Raw genomic sequence first — 20,731 nt, 5'->3', positions numbered from 1 at the left:
CCTGGATGGGAAGGGGGTTGGGGGAGAATGGATACATGTGTATGTACGGCTGAGTCCTTACACTGTTCACCTGAAACTATCACATTGTTAATCTGCTATGCCCCAGTACGAAATAAAAATATTTAGGTTTGAAAAAAAGCTTATATTCTAGTAAGGAACTCAGACATCAATAAAATAATTCCAAAAAGTGAAAAAAAATTTGCTAATTAAAAAAATTTTTTTCTATGATTTAACTACTTCATAGGTATATGTTGTAGGAAAGAAAACCCACCTGCCTCCCTGCGACAAAAAAAGACAAAAAACAAAACAAAGAAAAAATACTGCTCAATAATTAAAGTTCACATGACATTTTCTTTTCCATTTAAATTATGCAAACTTTCATTGACTATGAGTCCCCTGAGAATGGCTAAAATAGGAAATAGTTTTTGTTTAAAAGACTAAAATGTCTTTGAGCAAACAATTCTTCATCTAGGTATTTTTCCAAAGAAAAAGGTGTGCACTAAGATTTGGGTACAATTCTATTCTTTATACCATTATTTATAACAGAAAAATTAGAAATAACCCCAAAGTTAAAAATGGGCCAATAACTGAATTAATTGTGATACATTCTTGTAATTGAATACCATGCAACCTCTACCAAATCACAATTTAGAGAATATTTAATAACACAGAATAAAGTTTGTGCAGCAGGATTACATTTTTTAAAGTCTACATGAATAGTCTACAGTATAATAAAAAATTATGTACACATAAAAAATAAATGTTTACAGATGCTTTTGTAGTAATTCAAACTGGGAAGATCCCAAATATCTATCAACTGGTGAAAAAAATCAACACTTAGTAAATGGAATATCATTCAGCTGTTAAAAAAAAGAATGCACTTTATGGATACACATCACAAGGTACTTGTGCTAAGTAAAAGAAGGTATTTAACCAAGTGTAGTAAAAACTGATGTACACACAAAAAGTGAGCATGAGTGTTTAGAGATGCTTTATTTATAATCATTCAAACTGGAAAGAATCCATTTATGTGTGATTCTAAGAAAGAAGACACTACAGAGACAGAAATCTGATCAACAGTTGCCAGGGGTTGGAAGTGAGGAAGAGATTGATTACAATGAGACATGAGGGCATTTTTCAGGTGGTGTAACTCTTACCATTTGATAGTTGTGATATTTATACAACTATATGAGTTTGTTAAACTCCTATAGTTTAAGGGTATACACTTAGGGTGAATTTACTGTATGTAAATAATACCTCAATTATAAACGAATATAACAAAACAAAAAAAGAAAATCAGTGGTTAAGACTCTCCTACTGGTACCCTGTAAACGTTGACAATTCTTACTTCCAAGTATTGAATTTCACATGTAATTGCTGTCTCAAGAAAAATTCCTCAATAAAATTCTGTAGGACTAAATTTTTAATGTTATTAAAGAGACAGCAAATACCTAAGATGGCAAAAGATATTAAACTCCTGATCAGACCAACTCAAATCAATGGGCAATGGACCAATGTCACAAAATAAATAGGAAATTAAAAACAAAAGCTGAGAAGTTTTTTACTTACTTTTCATGAATTAGTTTTTTGGTATCATCCCAGGTGACCTCTAAGCGGTTTATCTCCTTGTCAACCTCAGGTGCAAAGGCTACATCTTTCTGAGCAATTTGCTTAGCTTTATCTTTCAACCAACATAATTCATGCTCGTGAGAATTCAATTCATCTTCTAACTGATTGAAGACTCTCAACCTGCAAATTAAAATGTTATTTTACTATTAGTTTACTACAAGTGTTGAACTACTATTTCCTTTCTGTAAATAAGGGCTTCCCTGGTGGCTCAGACAGTAAAGAATCTGCTTGCATTGCGGGAGACCTGGGTTTGATCCCTGGGTTGGGAAGATCCCCTGGAGAAGGGATAGGCTACCCACTCCAGCGTTCTGGTCTGGAGAATTCCAAGGACAGAGGAGCCTCGCAGGCTAAGTCCATGGAGTTACAAAGAGTCGGACACAACTGAGTGACTTTCACTTCCATAAATAAAGCATGCATATCAATAGCTAGAAAAGCTTTTAACACAGCAATTTATGCATATCAATGAATAAAGATGCTTTTACAGTTAATTTTGCATAATTCAGACTGTAACTTAGAAAACATTTGAAGTCATTTTTACCATTGACCTTCAAACTTCTATTAAGTTTGTATTCTTTTTCTATTTTCTTTTGATGATATAAGAATTTCAAGACCAGGGCCAACATTTGAGGTAAAGTAGTTGAGTACTTATCACAAGGTCATCGGTAAGAAATTCTTCCATGCTGTGAGGTTTGATTCACATTAAAGTAATATTTCAAAATCACAGTCATTTCACTCAAAATAAAAATAAGTTTCACTGAGATCTACAATAAGTATGTTTTTAAAACTTTACCTATATTTTTTTTAAGGTTGTCACTAGAAAGGGTTTTTTGGGTCCTTAATATTTGAGTATTTGTTAACAGTGACCATAGAGAGGCAGCCATTGACTCTTTTAATTTTTGCAGTTTGGTATAGAGATGATTGTGTGCATTATCCCATTTAATTCCCCAAACAAAGTGGCTGCTGATGCTGCTGCTAAGTTGCTTCAGTCGTGTCCGACTCTGTGCGACCCCATAGACGGCAGCCCATCAGGCTCCGTCGTCCCTGGGATTCTCCCGGCAAGAATACTGGAGTGGGTTGCCATTTCCTTCTCCAATGCATGAAAGTGAAACGTGAAAGAAGTCGCTCAGTCGTGTCCGACTCTTAGCGACCCCATGGACTGCAGCCCACCAGGCTCCTCCATCCATGGGATTTTCCAGGCAAGAGTACTGGAGTGGGGTGAACAAAGTGTCTAGGAACAGGTATTATCAATAGTTCCATTTCATAAGAGAGCCAATTTGTTCAAGGTCACTCAGTAATACCTAGGCATGGTATGACTGGTATTTAAAAAATAATCTAGTCCAGGCAACATTTTCCGTAGCCTCTGTACAACTTTGGTGAGTTTAGCGTTGTGTGTTCTGAAGTGGCCCTTGAAACCAACCCAGGGCAACTTGAGCAATTTTAGGATCTCCTGGTCAGCTTGGCCTGAGCAGGCTAGGGAGGGCCATGCAGCACCAATCCTATTGCACATTTCCGGGGTGAACTCATTGCTCCTTTGTCACACACGGCTCTTCCTTCTATCCCTACTCTGGAGGCCATTTTTCCTTTCCAAATCTTATTTCTTTTTGTAAATTTGTTGTTAAACTAGTCAGATAGCTTATTGCCCATAAGGAATACAACCTCAGTAGTCATTATCACCTAACCAACGCCTTTAGCTTAATGTTTGATTCTGGTTGCTGCTGCTGCTGCTAAGTCGCTTCAGTCGTGTCCGACTCTGTGCGACCCCATAGATGGTAGCCCACCAGGCTCCCCCGTCCCTGGGATTCTCCAGGCAAGAACACTGGAGCGGGTTGCCATTTCCTTCTCCAATGCATGAAAGTGAAAAGTGAAAGTGAAGTCGCTCAGTCATGTCCGACTCTAGCGACCCCATGGACTGCAGCCTACCAGGCTCCTCCGTCCATGGGATTTTCTAGGCCAAAGTACTGGAGTGGGGTGCCATTGCCTTCTCCGTTGATTCTGGTTAAAAGGAAGCAAATGGCAATGATCTTGACAGGGTCAATCTAATCCTTATCAATTATGGATGTCTTGGTATACTCATCCCTGCTCTTTCTTTGCCCCCTGAAAAAATGGAAGAGAAAGTGATGCTGAGACGAGTGGGGAAAATTTCTAGTAAAAAAGAAAAATAGGAATGCAAGGAAGCCTACAGTAAAATATTACTTGGAAAATTTACTATAAAAAAATACCTTTGACCTCTTAGCTTCTCTATTAAACTTCCCTGACAAAACAACCAGCTTTGCTTAAATCTTCTTCTCTGCCTTCTCCACACTTCTAAGCAAACTGTTAAAAGTAGTTGGGGAGAACCACTCTGCCAGGCTGATTGGTTCTACTTTAAGTGAATGAATATAAATCTCAAATGGCAGCGTATCACTTACCAAGTGCCAGAGGCTTCCTCTCCATTTCTCGCTGCATTTTCTACCCACAGTTTCCTATCACTCACTGTCAACCAATGAATTCATTCCAGTACTTTCTCATAGGCTAGAAGCCACTGGGGAAAATTCCCTCATATTTTACCACCAGAAATACAAATCCATTTCACTTCCTTTCTCCTCAGCTTGTCATTCTTGCTAAAGAAGATAGGTCCCTTCTTCTATCAGCTAAAAACTGCTTAAAAATAGATAATATGATCAATATACTCTATTGTAAATAAGATCTCAAAATGGCTTATATATAGCTCTTAGGAAAGTCCTTAAGGAAAACAAAGACATTTTAGTACTTCTTAAGTGCTAAAATAGTCATTAATTTTACCCTATGGTGGCTAAGCCAGTAAAGAATCTGCATGTGAATCAAGAGACCTGGGTTCAATCCCTGGGTTGGGAAGATCCTCTGGAGAAGGGAACCGCTACCCACTCCAGTATTCTTGCCTGGAGAATTCCATGGACAGAGAAGCCTGTCAGGCTACAGTCCACAGGTTGCAAAGAGTCAGACATGACTGAGTGACTTTCATTCACTAATGCACATATATGCAAGCCCTGTGGCATGTGGGAATCTTAGTTCCCTGACCAGGGATCAAATCTGTGCCCCCTACAGTGGAAGTGTGGAGTCTTAACCACTGGACCACCAGGGAAGTCCCCTCAAAATATTTTAAAAACGAGTCCAGAACAAATGAAAAGCAAAGGAATTAACTCTTGGCAACCGTCTTCCAGACAGTTGCCATTCACCTCTGTTGAAGTGCTTGTCGGGTTAGATCTTTCAGCCTCTCTTTGTCAGTCCTTTCTTCAATGTCCTCGATGCTTTTCAGCAGCTCCTCTTTCTGATCTCGGAAGGCCTTCTTCAATACTGCCAGGGCATCCGCCTCACTCTGCTTGGTTCCCAGAAGGTTCTGGATCCTCTCTAATTCCATGCTGAGGTGATCTGAGGTGGCTCTGCAGGATGTTCTCTGCTCAGAATCTCCACTTTTGAGATGGTACTGGGCTTTGGTAAGAAGGCTGTCGAGACTGATGGCAGCAGATTCTAGTGTTTTCACATTTTGAATAGCATCGTTTAGGTCCCTTTCTAATAAGTCAGACTGTTTCTTATTCATACTGTGGGTTGCTTCCACTGTTTGCCTCAGTTGGTGGAGACTCTCTGACAGAGAGGCGTGGCTCTGTAGGAACTTGGCCAGCTGGGACAGGGCATGCTGCCGCCTCTCCACGACCTGGCTGGCCTCCTCAAACAGCTGCAAGCAGTCCTCCGCCTTGCCCTGGAGAAGATGAAGGTCCTCAGCGCGGCCCAGGGCACCCAGCTTTGCCAGGTGACCCTGCAGACTCTGCAGTTCTCCCTTTTTGCTCTCTACTTCCGCCGCGTGGTCCTGAAAGAGCAGAGAGAGTTAGTAATTTCCCAGATGCAGTGTGCTTGACTCATACAGATACAAATTTGTGATGTCAAGATACATTTAAATGCAACGGATGGCACAGTACTTAAAGGTCAACTACGGTGAATCTTGTAGAAACATTATTAAAATTTCTCCTGTTTTGTTTATCTATATATTTCACATAAAACACAACTCTCATTTGGAAATAATTCATTCCACAGAAAATAATTACTCCATGGATAGAAATAGTTAGAAGGAATTATATATGGATTTCCCAGGTAGTTCAGTGGTAAAGAATCTGCCTGTCAATGCAGGAGTCATGGGTTCAATCCCAGAGTAGGGAAGATCCCCTGGAGAAGGAAATGTCAACCCTCTCCGGTATTCTTGCCTGGGAAATACCATGAACAGAGGAGCCTGGTGGGCTACAGTCCATGGGGTCACAAAAGAGTCCTACATGACTTAGCGACTAAACAACAACAAATATATATGTGTGTGCATATAAATACATCATACATATATACTTTTAAAATCATCCAAATTTTCAATTTTTTTTTAACTATATGTGCACGCCGCATGCTAAGTCACTTTAGCTGTATCTGACTCTTTGAGACCCCATGGACTGTAGCCTGCCAGATTTCTCTGTCCATGGGATTCTTCAGACAAGAATACTGGAGTGGGTGCCATGCCCTCCTCCATGGGGTCTTCCTGACCCAGGGATTGAACCCATGCCTTTTAGGTCTCCTGCATTGGCAAGTGGAGAAGGCAATGGTATCCCACTCCAGTACTCTTGCCTGGAAAATTCCATGGACAGAGGAGCCTGGTGGGCTGCAGTCCATGGGGTCGCTAAGAGTAGGACACGACTGAGCGACTTCACTTTCCTTTTCACTTTCATGCATTGGAGAAGGAAATGGCAACCCACTCCAGTGTTCTTGCCTGGATATTCCCAGGGACGGGGGAGCCTGGTGGGCTGCCGTCTATGGGGTCGCACAGAGTCGGACACGACTGAAGCGACTTGGCAGTAGCAGCAGCAGCATTGGCAAGTGGGTTCTTAACCATTATCACCACCTGGGAAGCTATTTACCTATACATATATGCAGAATATAACTAAAATATTTACAGAATTAGCTCTACTTTAGAATTAATTCATTAGATTTTATTTAGAATTACTAATTTATGGAATTAGCTCTATGATCTATGATTCATATTATATTAAGTTGGCCAAAAAGTTCATTCAGGTTTTTCCATAATGAACTTTTTGGCCAACACTTTAAATTTACATTTTATATATTATAATAATTCACTTACAGGCAAATTATAATATTTATATATTAGAGCTAAGCTCTATTATATATAACACATATTTACATTTTACATATTATAGTAATATATTTATATACAAATTATAGTATTTATAATTATAGCTAATATCAACAATTTATAGGGAAGGAGTATAGGAATAGATGAACATTAAAGCCTGTTCTCCTTAGCTTGACTACTAAACTTTCGAGGGCTTTTTTGAGCATTTACACTAGAAAATGTATAAATTCCCTCTCTGCCCCTTTGTGAGATAAATATTTTTAAAGCCTCTGGCCAATTTTACAACTCAGAATATCTTTCTCAGGGACTGCGGGAGCCATTTCTTTGAAATGTAAATCATTAAGGAAGATAGCACCCCTGTCTTGTAACAGGAAGATATGATAAAGTACTTTTACTTCGGGTAAAACCAATTAGCAAACGCACCATAGAGTTAGCACTCAACAAATATTAAATGTTTTATTACTAAATGTTGTTATAAACTTATTATATAGCTTATGTCCAACTATCCCAATGCTTGATGGTCAGAATCTTATTAAATATTTTATTTTTTGATGCCTCAACAGCTGTTTTACATGGAAAATAAATCATGAATTTTAAATAACTTTCAAGCTAAAGGGTAATTCAGAAAAACTCTATCATTAAAGCATCAGAATTCAGTATTAGTTTTCAGCACTGTAACAAAGCAAAGTAGAAGCTTTAAAATGAACATTCTCATATCATTCACTCTAGAAATCATTTGCTCTACTTTGAAGGAGCAGTCTCTTAAGGTGGTTGCCTATTTTATCTGAAGTAGCTTTATGTGTTTAATTTGTCTGCATAACATGTTGCCTGGACCCATATACTCAATTATTAAAACATTTGCATATTAATAAGAAGTTAAATTGTTGCAAGTGTTCTTTAATGTTGCATCCCTTTATAATTCAAGAACTCTATTTTATGAATAAATTCTTCTTCAATCTTAACAAACTTTACCTTGTGCCTTGTAAGAGCTGCTTGATGGTCCATTATGCTTATCTCAGAAGTAGTTTGTAATTCACTGAGGAACAGCTTAATCCAGACAGAAAAGGAAAGCAGCAGTTCATCAAATTGCTGGTGTTCGGCGACCACAGACTGAAGGAAGTTAATCCTATGTACAGAAAAGTGTTAATGTTAAAATGCCACACATCTGGACAGAAAAAATTAATGACATGTTTCTAATCAAGGGCAAAAGCAATGCTGTCATACATGGCCAGACCAGAACTCTTGACGTTTTCTACTTCTCAAGCCCCATTTCTCTCCCAATTTTCCCCATCTCAGTTGACGTCCTCACCATCCACCCAGATGATTCTACGAGTCAGTCTTCATGCCCTTGTCTTTACCACCACGTCTGATCTGTGTTGATCTTGCCAGCACCCCGTCACAGTATGTTCTGTGCTCTTCTCTCCATTTCTACACCCTGGCCTAAATCTCTTCATCTCTTGCCTCTACCAGCCTCCCACACCAGCCTCCTTCCTGCCACCATGGCCTCCCTACTATCCACTTTGTAGATAACAACCAGAAATTATCTTAATATAATCAGAACATCCCTGCCAAGCTTAAACATGGGGGCAATTTCCTGTTGCATACAAGAAGGCAAAACTCCAAGGCTCCTTACTGTGGTCTGCAAGGGATCCCAGGTAATCAACTTCTCTGACCTCATCTGATACAGCACTGCCCCATGCTTCACTCATCTCTGTTTCCTCAGTATCCCAGTATCCTCAGATACTCCTCAGTATCCCAGCTCATTACTGTCTAAGAGCCTCTGCCCTTTTCTGCTCCCTCTGCCTGTACGCTTTGTCCCCAAAGTACCGCGAACATGCTTTGTACATAGTATTCAGATCTTAATCTGATGTCAAGTCCCCTGAGAGGCTTTGCTTGGCCACCCAATCTACAGCCCCTCCCATGTCATCCTATTTTGTTGTCTTCATATTACTGAACACCACTTGAAATGGTCTTGTTCATTCTTTTGATTAATGATCTATTTATCTTCCCCCTCACCCAATAAGACATAGGTCTTGCTTTGCTTACTGCTATAAACTCAGTACCTAGAAAAGTACCTGGGATAGGGTCAGGGATCAATCATTGCTTGTGTAATGAATGAATTAGATCAGCAAACAATAGGCAATCTGACTTCAGAGCCCAAGGCTGGCATTAAGGATAACCTTGGGACTTCCATAGTGGTACAGTGGATAAGAATTTGCCTGCTAATGCAGGGGACACGCTTTTGATCCCTGGTCCGAGATAATTCCATCTGCTGTGAAGCAACTAAGTCTGTGCACCACAATTAACTGAGCCTGAGCTCAAGAGCCCAAGAGCCACAATAAGAGAAGCCGCCGCAATGAGAAGACTGCACACGGCATCTAGAGAGTACCCCAGCTCACTGCAACTAGAGAAAAGCCTTCATGCAGCAGAGAACACCCAGCACAACCAAGATTAGGCAATTAACTAATATTAAAAAAGAATAACACTTTAATAAAATATACTTGTTATGATGGCTCATATCCAAAGTTCAACTCTTTAAATAGACTTTCATGCTTTAATCCTTACAAAATCTTCTACATGTTATCTTTACATGCATAGAGTATATTTTGAATGCTTTCATACATTTGTATCATTTGTAAAATCCTTTTACTTTTTTTTCTGGGAGGGCTGGGGAGGGCAGATCCTCCTCTATTTTGTAGAAAGTTACTCATCTTTCAAGAGTTTGGCACCAAAAATCTTCTGTCAGCCTTTCATGAACCCATTCAAACGTCCTTTCTCTTGGCTTCTGTAATATCCTGTGCTCCCCTCCCATTGGGTTTCTTGTTATTCCCACACTGATCTATAATACTTGCCCTCAGGTTTTACTGATTTTTATGGTTTCAGTGTCTGATAGGTTGTCTCATACTCAACAGGTACCCAATAAACATTTGCTAACTGAATATATGAATGAATAGACAACAGAACAAATACAAGCTCCACAGAGTTAAAGAGCAGAACTCTGTTTACATTGCTAACCTCAGCACATGGAAGAGTGTGCTACTCATTAAAACTCAGTAAATATTTGCTGAAAAAATAAATTAAAAATTGACTAAAAAGGTTAACTGCTTTTTTCCACATTACATGGATAATCAATACCAATTTAAGACAAAAACTTGTTTTCTGGCATATTAGAAATATGTAGATGTCAATTGTTAACCATCCAGTCAGTTAAGATTTAATCCATGTTTGTCTCCTTTTAATGTGATAATAATAATTTTCCTGTTCTCTATAATACTGGAATGAAATGGGAAAAATACATATCCTCTGTTGAGAAATATCATGTGAGGTAAAATTTTATTTACCATTTTTTTCCTATATATATAAACAACTTGAGCAATAATAATTAAAACATGAGTAATCCTACTCTCTTTAATATCGTTCAACTAATTTGATCATTTGCCTTGATTGCAAGACTAAAATTTTGAATTTAGGGTCATCTGAAATACTAGTTTTAAGCACTTTGATTTATAAATTACGATTAGTTTTCTTCTCTTTATGCTCAAATAATGGGGTTAAGTAAAAGTAAACAAAACTAAGCTTTCTTAATTTATATGCTCACTGTTTTAAAAAATGAGCAATACTGAAGTTTGTTTGAACCCCAACCTTTTGCTAATTATCTGGGGCAAATCTCGCCATCTCTCATCCAACTGCTCCAATTGTAGTTTCATCATTTTCACATCATCTTTGGAGGCCACTGAGAAGAGGGATTCCTTTAGCTGCAATAGGTTGCTGTAGATGGAAGCCTGGGACACAACTTCATTTTGCAGCACCTGAGAAAAAAAGAATGGATTACAGATTTCATCCTAACAAGACTGACCAGGAAGGACCACATGACACAGGTAGGTGTTGTCTAAAGGCTTTGTGTTCTTGAAAAATGGAGGTCATTAGGACCAGGCTAAGAAGAGTTTTTACCCCTTGATTTAGAATTGGATCCACTTAACCTCTAATGCAAGGCTTCCCAGGTAGCTCAGGGGTAAAGAATCTATGTGCCAATGCAGGAGACACCAGAGACAAGGGTTTGATCCCCGGGTTGGGAAAAATCCCTTGGAGAAGGATATGGCAACCTACTCCAGCATTCTTGCCTGGAAAATCCCATGGACAGAGGACTACAGTCCATGGGGCCCCGAAGAATCGGACGTGACTCAGCTACTGAGCACACAGCACAACCTCTAATGCAATGTTAAAAATGCTTCTGAAACCCGAATTAGTTTTCCAACAGTCTGAGTTATATTAAGTTAGGCAAATTTAGAAGCTGTAGAATTTCTTTCAGAATAAAGAAACTGAGTAGGTGAAAAGAATCAAAGAATAACTACTGCCGAGGAGAAACAATGCATATCTAACAGTGACAGAGGTGCAAGTCTAGGAACTGGGAACACGGTGAGTCTCTGGGTTTAGAGATGACATTAGGCCAAAGCAGGGAGCTTAAAGGCTCTTCATTTTATTTTCATACAACAGAACAGGAGGCACCATATGGACAGCTGTAGCATGGCACATAGATGATGCTCTTTCCACTTTGTAGGGAGGTCACATGTGCGATAAAAGCAAAATTGCTAAAGGTATCAGAGGAAGGACTGTCTACAGAAGCCAGGAAAGATAACAAAGCAGAATCTGAGTAAGTTGAAGGACACGAGGCCAGGAGGTTGGAACGTACAAGGAAGGTTCAGACTGGGGCAGGGAGCAGCTTAGTTGACACAGTTCCTGTATGTGGGCCTGCAGCCCCCTTTATAGGTCTTTAACTTGAATAGACCTGTTTTCCATTTAGAGACACGTAAGAATACATTTTGATATGGGCAGATAATTTTATGAACAGGAGCAATGACTTTCCCTCTTAGAATTCCCCACACTCTAATTGTAAGAAGATAAACACCAGATTGTGGATTGTGGATTATCCAGACAGGACAGTCACCAGAGACTTCTGAACAGGGACTTTTGGGGAGATTAATGCAGAACTACTGCATTAATAAATTGTGTTTAATAAACTAGAAAGGCAAGAGAACCAAGAGCACGGGAAACCCTCAAAGTCAAAGTAGGAGAACATCTGAAGTTGGGGGAATAAGACCAGAAGCTACAGATGTGCACTGATGGAATTTTTAGAGGAGAAATTATGAAAAGTAAAAGAATCCATTTTCCTCTTAAGTGTTTTATAAAAGGGGAAGGGAGAAAGTTGGGGTGCAAATCTGTTACACAATAAATCTCTTTGTTGAAGCAATTTTGCTTGTTGAATTTTCTGGCACAGATAGCATCACTTAAAGCAAATTATTAATCTCCAGAAATCAGTAGCATTGTCTGTAGTTTCCATAATACTGAGAGATTCTTTAAAGTTTAAAAAGTTGGCTTCTTAAAAGATGTAATAAACTAGAATTCTTTGTCTTTCTATTTCCTGTACTTTGGTTATTCACTTTTTGGTGTCTTGCTTGAAAATAATCACTACTGTGACTTCTTTCTACATTGTATTACTTCTCTCTCTCTCTCTCTCTCTTTTTTTTTAAACTTATCCCAAATTTATACAAATACAAAAGTATAAAGAATATAGCTATTATCCAACTTCAAAAACTATTCACTGAGGGATTTCCCTGGTTAGGACTCTGTGTTTCCATTGCAGGGGGCATGAGTTTGATCCCTGGCTGGGGAACTAAGATCCCACATGCAGTTCAGTGCAGCCAAAAAAAAATTACTCACTGAGAATCAACCTTGTTTCATCTATGTTTCCACCCACTTCTCCTTCAACTCCCCTACCGGATAATTTATATTCAAGTGCCAGACATTATGCTACAGGATTTTCTAGTATACTGTGGAAATTGGTCATTACAAAGTTCACCATGACTTTGTCTTTCAGGTCAGGGCTGTTCTTCTCTTCAGGATCACGAAATAAAAACAAGAAGCTAAGTTGAGAGAGGGTTTTGTTCTTGATTTTGTTTTTACAATGCAACCATGACAAACAGCATTTCATTCTCCTCACACTTCCTTGAACTTGCCTGTATTGACTGAAGTTCACTCTCCACCTTGACTCTGTCTGCAGAAATGTCGGCTTCTGGTGAACTGGCTATAGCTTCACACCGCTCTAACCAAGTCAAAAAGGTCGACAGTTCTTTCTCTAGCCTGCAGAAAGCAGAGATAATAAACAGTCTTGCGAAATTATCATACTTGAAAACTAAACCTTTCTGAAGTCGGGGAGTTCAACAGTAACCATGATAAATACCACAGTGTTGGTTGTCTTTTTCTGGTGTGAAAGTCCAAAAACCTTTCCTTTTGTATTTGCGTATGAACTTGCTCATGTGCTTATATCTGTGCCATGTGTAAAGACAGACACGCATCATTTCCACAACTAGGGGACTTTATCTTATGATGAAGATCGGTGTCTTTCCATGGTAGGCACATGAGTTGAGGAGTTTTACATGTGGGATGATCGCGTCTCATCCCTCAAAGTTCAGAATTTTCCACTGAAGAGTAGCTATTGATACCCTGGCTGCCAATGGGAGAAGGAAGGCTGCTTACCTCTGCCAGCGGGCCAGCAGATTCTCCAGCTCTGTCTGTCTCTCCTTCGCCCGACCCAGCAAACCCTCATAGCTCTGTTGCACGGTTGTAGCCTCCTGGATGGAGGAGTCTCTGTTGGATACTTTCCGAGCGCTGGCTGACAGGGCAGCCACCATGCTGGACAGAGATTCCAGGGCCTGACAGAGATCCTGACGTGAGGGCGAAAGAGTGCAATAAAGTCCCAGCATCAAGGAAGGAGCCCCATATTTTCCCTTGAGACCAGTTATCACCAAACATTTCCCCAATGTCACAATAAACAGTTGTGGTACTAAAAAATGTCTCTCTGTGTGATTTACAGCAAGACAGAGTGACAATTACTTCATAAATGCAGAAGTCAAAGATGAGAATGGAAACTATTTCCCAAATAAGAAATTGTCCCTGTCTATTGGGATAATTTTAACTTTCCCTTAAGGATTTAGGTAATATGGGAAAATTGTTATTCATGATATAGCACAAGTATTTAAAAACACTATTCCTGCTTTACAAAGAGGTACATGCAACATGCTGTAATTTTATTTAAAAATATCTATGGGAAGTTATGACTGACATAGCTGACGTCAAGAATCCATGATAACAACAATTAAGGTACCTGAGAATGTGGCAGGCGCTGTGTTATGCACATTATGTACATTAACTCATTTACTCTTCACAAGAACCCTAAGAGGTATGCTCTTTCATTAGCCCCCATTTTATAGGTCAAAAAGTCAAGACAGAGAAACACAACTTAGTTTAGGAAATCCAAATGGTAAAAAAAAAAATGCATTATTCTCTCTTGTACTCAACTGTTAATTTAGTTGTCTATTAAAACAATTCCATCAAATCCGATTTTCCTACTTTTCCTCATTTGGAGGTTATTTCTTAAGAAATTGTATAAGTAACAAAATAATGCATTCTTACCATAAAAATTCAAATGATATAAATTCCACTCGCCATTCCAGTTGTGTTTTTGTCAACTGTTTGTTATTACTGCATCCCCTCATCTGCATTTATATATACGTTTTCATGCATGCACACATGATAGGGATTATATGTATACATATATATGCTACATATATATACACACATATATATATTTGTTGGACATGAATTTGAGCAAAGTCTGGGAGACAGTGAAGGACAGAAGAGCCTGGGGTGCTATAGTCCATGAGGTCACAAAGAGTCAGATGTGACTTAGCGACTAAACAACAACAACAGCATATTTTTTGTGTTAATGAGCACGCTTCTTTTGAGTATTTCTTTGCCATGTTCCCTTGCTTTGCTCCTTCCTGTAAATTCTGCCAGAAGCATCTGTTGCTTTGCAACATATCTCACAGTGGGTGGGATTCCCCGGTGGCTCAGACCATAAAGAATCTGCCTGCAATGCAGGAGACCTGGGTTTGATCCCTGGGTTGGGAAGATTCCTCTGGAGAAGGAAATGGCAACCCACTCCAGTATTCTTGCCTGGGAAATCCCATGAATGGAGGAGCCTGGGAAGCTATAGTCCATGGGGTTGCAAAGAGTCAGACATGATTGAGTGACTTCACTTTCACAGTGATTATCAGTTCAGGGACCAGATCAAAAAAGCTAGCCATTGAGGAAAAGATCAGTGAGTACATAGTCTTTGCACATCTGAGTGTATTGGGTTAAAATCTGAAATCTGCTATGCAAATATATGCATATTTTTCTGTACATTTCATTTTTTATAATGTTGGCAAGAGGTAACAGGATTTATTAAAGCTATAAATCTGAAAAAGCTACATGTTTTAATTACGAGAGAAATATATCTTAAATGACTACTTTTTAACAAACATTTTTAATGAAAACTTATTTGTATAGTTATATTTCTTGTAGTATATGAAGTGAATATATTTGATCATATTATTTCTCAAGTAACATACAATTTTTTTTCAAATATAACTGTCATAGAAATATTACTGTTTTCTTTTCAAACAGAAATCATCACATTTCTGAGCAGACAAATAAGAAGAAATGTTGAAACATGCTATTACCATATGTTCTTGGAGAACTTTGTATGTTTCTGTAGCTGAAGAACATATTTTAACTGGATCAGCAAGTTTATCTTCAAATTCAGACACAGACTGCTGGATCTAAAACATTGGTAAAATATGAAAATACGGTGGGAAAGACATACTTCAAGGCAGAAAAGGTTGCTGGGGAAACAGCATGCTTATCTTTTTGGGATAACTTTCAATGTGATGATAAAATAAATTAAAAAAAAAAAAACCCAAATCAATGTATCCCACTATTTGAAAGAAATCTAATTAAGCCATAAGATCTTTCTGAACACAATATATAATGACATTTTTATATTCTCCCCAAAAAGGTTACATACAAATTATACACTCAATCATCACTGACAACTTGATAAGGAACTGGCAAATTGTGTCTTTTTCCCTCATTCCATTATTTCTGGGTGATTTATAAAATGCAATGTGAAATAGGTAACTTTAGCATGCATGGGCCAATTCTTACCTTTTTAAGATTCTCTTCAAACTTCTGCTGCTGAGATAAATGTCCCAGGATTATTCCTTGCAGACTCTGTGCATGCTCTCGGAGCTCTTCCCAGTATCTTCTTATTTGTGTTAACTTGGCTTTGATGCGAGCAGATTCTCCAGTGGTAACAAACTGAGCAAAAGACTGAGCTTCTTCTTCTAGTCCTGTAATGCTGCTGATCTTACTTTCTATTTCCTTAATCATGACCTAATATTTAAAACAAGAAAAATGACAAGGTAGGCTGAGCAAGCTTGCCTTCCTGAAATGATACAATCATCTGCAGAGAGAAAATCAGCAGAATTTTCCTTAACTGGCATTTCAACATATTTGCACCATTGTAGAGCAGCTACAAACACACACCACAGGTTCCCTGACCTTGTTTGGGAAGGATAGGCACACAAAGTCGGAAAGACACACGCTGACGGTGGGTGTGCTCTCTGGCTGGAGAGTAAGGAGAAACACCCACCCTGCTTGAAGTGAAGGCAGCAGGAATGTGTCCCAGGAACTCTTACTGTCTGTCTGAAGATGCAGAAAGTTCTCTTCTTATTCTATGAGTTGAGAATTTTGACCAATTGGCCTGGGAAGCAGTATGTTCCCAAACTCATAGGAATGCTAACATTGACATACATTTAATTTTCCTAGAATGTAATTTAGTTTTTCATATTTTACAAGCTAAAAAATTTTTCTGCTTCTGCTTCAACCCAGTCTTTTAAAGTTTATCAACTAGTCTTTATGCCAATGATGTCCAAATTTGGAATATATTAGGGTCACCTGGCCCCATCCTCAGGGACTCAGACTCACTGGGTCTAAGGTGAGGCCCACTTTGCAGCTGTACAACTTCTGGGGTGATACACTGCTGTTGACCCAGGGAACCCACTCTGGGAATCACTGCTTTATTCACTAGCTAGGACTTGACAGTCAAGAACCTACAGACTATGATTTCTGTTTGGGGCAGGAGGACATTTTATCTATTAGCCAGTACAGAAAGAGTACTGAAAACTGCGAAAGAACTCAGCGTGTGTATGTGTGTGTGTGTGTTGGGGACAGAAGTTTCTTATAAACATAGATGTTTATTTATGTATAAGAGAGAAACTATTTCTCTGAGAAAAAATCCAAATAATTCAATCAAAATAAAGCCAAAAATCCAGACAAGTTTCAACCCAAATAATTTAAATAGAAAATACTGTTATCCCATAAAAATATATGACTTCTGTCCAGGTGAAGCAACAGAGTAAGAATAACTTCTGTCTAGAGAAGACAGTCAGAAATAACTGGCATCAGATTAGTGCCGGGGTACATCATTTATTTGTTTGTATTTTTATGTTTGTGACTAAAGTCATATAGCTAATGGACGCTTGTTGTTTGAGCATTGATACAATCTTTCTTTGTTTTGCTGTCTTTTAAGATGATTTTTCTGGAAAAGTTACTCAAAAATTCAACAAATAATCTTTGAATTTTTTATGTGCTAATAGTTGTAGTAGGCTCTTCCAACACCTTAGTGAAATAATCTTAGTTAAGATCAAAATTTTTAGTTTTCAGCATAATACATGCCATTAACAAATTCATAGATGCTAACTATATAATTATACTGCTGGGCTGTGGCAGAAAAAATTCCAGTCCAAGAAGAGAAGATGGAAGATGAGCCCACTGAATGTTCTTATCATTTTGGAGTTATCAATTAGGAATGAATAAGAAATTAGTCAATCTGGAACAGCATGTAATAAAGAAGAAAAATGAGATTATAGGTATCTTCATGGTAACATGCAAATGAGTTATTAATTTTAATCCTAAAACTGTTTTAAAGTGAAAATACTATGACAAGTGTAAACATATTTTGAATATTTCCTATAACCCAGTCTTCTGTTTGGAAATAGAGCATGAATTTATGATTCCACTGTACAATGAATTCTATCTTTGCTTATTTCTAGCAAATATATTTTTTCCTGTTATTCGTATTCATTTTTAGATAGTTTTCAAAGTGCCATATCAGAATATTAAAATGTATTTCTAGCTTGATGGCATGGCAATCCACAGTTGAATGCTTATACACTTAAAAATAAAATACATGATTATTTTGTTTCTTAAAAAGTAACAATGTGATACTTTTGGTTACTGATGTATTTCAGAAGTTGTGGAATTAAGGTTTCAAAAATAGAAGAGTGAATTTAGAGAAAGGATAAACAAGTTAAAAGGGTTTATGTCAAAGTTTTTTGAGAGAAAAATTTTGAGATGAAACTATTTAAATGGACTATTGTTTGTTTTCTTAGAATTTAGTGGAAATGATTAAATGGCAACTTTACAAACAGTTTTAAAAATTAAACATATTTCTTGGATATTCCTTAATGGCTGGGTATCTGTTTTTCCTGGTGTATCACGCAGGACATAAGCTAGACTGCAGACACCAAACTCCGTGTACCCTTGACTGCAGAAGGTGTTTGACAGGCAATCTGTCCGGCATGTAATCTTAGCTAAACCATATTGCACCTCCCACCGTGCACATGGCAATGACTTCTTCTGAGTCATAATGTGAAACATTCCCTCACCTTGTTATTCATTTTACTATATTTAATCGAATGAAATGGCAGAGGGTTTTCCCATTCCAAAAAAATGAGCTGAGGCAGAAAAAGAAGTGGCTGGAGTTTGAAAATGTGTTGTGTAAAAATAGCACAGAAGAAAGAGAAATGAACACTCAGAATTCATTTCTTTCAGCTCATTTTTTTTTTTTTTGGTACGCTATTTGAATGAAGTGGATGATGATAGCTTATACACGTGGTTATCTGAGGACTGTGGGACAGCATATCAGAACATCTTGGTCCACACCCCCAAAAGGCGTCAAAAATGCCAGTGTTAAAGCAATGGAATCTGATTGCTTCACCTAAAGAAAGCAATTTCTTGAACGCTTCTTTGTGGTTGGTGAGGGTAAATGCTACCAATACTTAAGCTAGACATTTAGACTTGTTCTTACAAGTAAGAACAAGTAAGGTTGTAGATGATGAATATATTTCATGGCATATAAACCCATCAACAGGGGACTCTAATGGCGCTAATTCAAAATCAAGGAAAAGAATAATGTAACCATAAAAACATTTTAATGATATTGCACACAAGAATGACTTTGAATGCATAAGTCAGTCAGTATTAATACATAATTCCATCTATTAAGCATTGCCCAGTATCAGTCAAGACCTCTTAGCTCAGCATTTTGTGTGAATTTAATTTTAATAGAGTCACATAGCAATGAAAGATTTGTCCTGGGGTCAGATAGCATTTGATGAAACATAAGAAAGGTGCTCTTAAAAGCTAGAGATGGATTGTAAATGTAACTTGCGAGCAGGTCACCTTAATTTGGTTGATTTGTGTATCCATGGCAGATGACGGCGTCTCCAAGGCATTGAGTTCTTTTTCTTTCTCAGTTATCCAGACGGACAGGGTCTCAAAGTTAGTGCCAAAATGATCCCACTTGTTTTTCACCATTTCCATGGTTTTAATACTAAAATTAACCAAATTAAGTAAATAAAATGCAGTATTTTAATAGAGAAAAATACATCGCCCTTTAAATCACCAAGTGAAAGGATAGTGAAGACATCTGTGACCACATAGAAGCTGAAACTATTATTAACAGGGGGGAAAAATGCACCTTTGATGTGAATTAGTCAGTCCTCAAGTCTTCCTGTCTCCTCTGAGAATGAGGTAGCACTACTCTATATTATGTACGGAACTGTGCTTTGAAGAAAATACTGCTGGGTTCAAACGGTTTGAATCCAGGTATAATCTAGTTAAACACTGCATGTGACAAGTAGTTGCCAAGGCTTATTTTAGTAAACTGCCCACCTTGATTACAGAGCACATAACGTTTTTAACAGTCCCACTTTTGCCAACATGGTCCTTTTGCTCTTAGAGGAGAGATGTTTAGTGATGCCTTATACTCAAAGATCTTTCTACAATACATCTCTATGAATCAAGATAGAGCTTGTAGTCTGAATCTCATGCTGTCATGCAGGAACTGTTTCTATTATTAGAGTGAAGCCTGCAATCTACTATCTATCACAATTTCAGCTATTCTTAGAGTCTGGATGATCTTGATTCCAAAAGACTTTATAAATTCTTGTACATGAGCACCCTAACTGCTTTTAGACAACTTGGGCTTTATTTGTAATAAATCTAGTGAATAAAATTCCAGCTATAGGTTCCCAGTTTATATTAATTATGTATATATAACCATGTGGTAGTTATGCATATCTAAGCAAGAGATTATGGCTTTCAGTTTAGAAAAAGACTAGGAAACTAAGAGGATATCATTGAACTATTAAGTCCTTGGGTTAAAAAAAAGAATTTCCCTGTTTACCAAAAGGCACTTGAAGACATCAGGAAAATACAATGGCATCAATGATTGTCAAATTTAATAATATTGCAATCTCAAATGTATACCCTGGATATACCTATGTTCTCATCAGCACAGGTAATGCAAGCTATATTATATTGCAACTTTTAATGAAATACAGATTCAAAAGGATATTTCTAATATAGATAGATGTCGCTTCCTTTCTAATAAACTGTTTAACTATTTCTACCCAATAGATAATATTTAAAATTTTAAGTCACAATTTGTTTTAAGTAAATTATTTAACAAATTTTAAAGTTTAGATAAATGCAAAATATTAATTTTAAGATATTCATAGTATTAAAAACAAATTTTGCATTTTAAAGCCCATCTTAGAAATTATGCCCTATACCTTAAAAACAATATGTGTTGGTGATATGCCACTAAATAACCTTTCAAGTAGAACTGTTAAGCCATATTATTTTGGTTATTGGCCATATGTTTATCCCCTCCAAATTTGTGTGTGTGTCTGTTTTGTACATAACAGGATACCACAGGCCAAACTATAATTT

At 37.8% G+C, this 20,731-nt stretch overlaps 1 protein-coding gene across 16 annotated transcripts in view; it reads right to left on the bottom strand.

Moving 5' to 3' along the window:
• Positions 1–20,731, bottom strand: part of SYNE1 (spectrin repeat containing nuclear envelope protein 1) — a 494,933-nt gene that overhangs the window by 283,434 nt on the left and 190,768 nt on the right. For all 16 annotated transcript variants that reach the window (XM_044924087.2, XM_044924084.2, XM_044924085.2 and 13 more), the window contains 9 exons: positions 19,178–19,328; positions 15,818–16,045; positions 15,334–15,432; positions 13,307–13,494; positions 12,787–12,910; positions 10,415–10,581; positions 7,745–7,898; positions 4,824–5,452; positions 1,570–1,749 (listed from right to left, as the gene is read on the bottom strand). In XM_044924087.2, the coding sequence (XP_044780022.2) occupies positions 1,570–1,749; positions 4,824–5,452; positions 7,745–7,898; positions 10,415–10,581; positions 12,787–12,910; positions 13,307–13,494; positions 15,334–15,432; positions 15,818–16,045; positions 19,178–19,328 (1,920 nt within the window). The remainder of the gene's footprint in view (positions 1–1,569; positions 1,750–4,823; positions 5,453–7,744; positions 7,899–10,414; positions 10,582–12,786; positions 12,911–13,306; positions 13,495–15,333; positions 15,433–15,817; positions 16,046–19,177; positions 19,329–20,731) is intronic.

The sequence above is a fragment of the Bubalus bubalis genome, chromosome 10, assembly GCF_019923935.1.
Source record: "Bubalus bubalis isolate 160015118507 breed Murrah chromosome 10, NDDB_SH_1, whole genome shotgun sequence".
Taxonomy (NCBI): domain Eukaryota; kingdom Metazoa; phylum Chordata; class Mammalia; order Artiodactyla; family Bovidae; genus Bubalus; species Bubalus bubalis.
The sequence above is the reverse complement of the archived record's forward strand: the minus strand, read 5'-3'. Positions and strand labels throughout refer to the sequence as shown.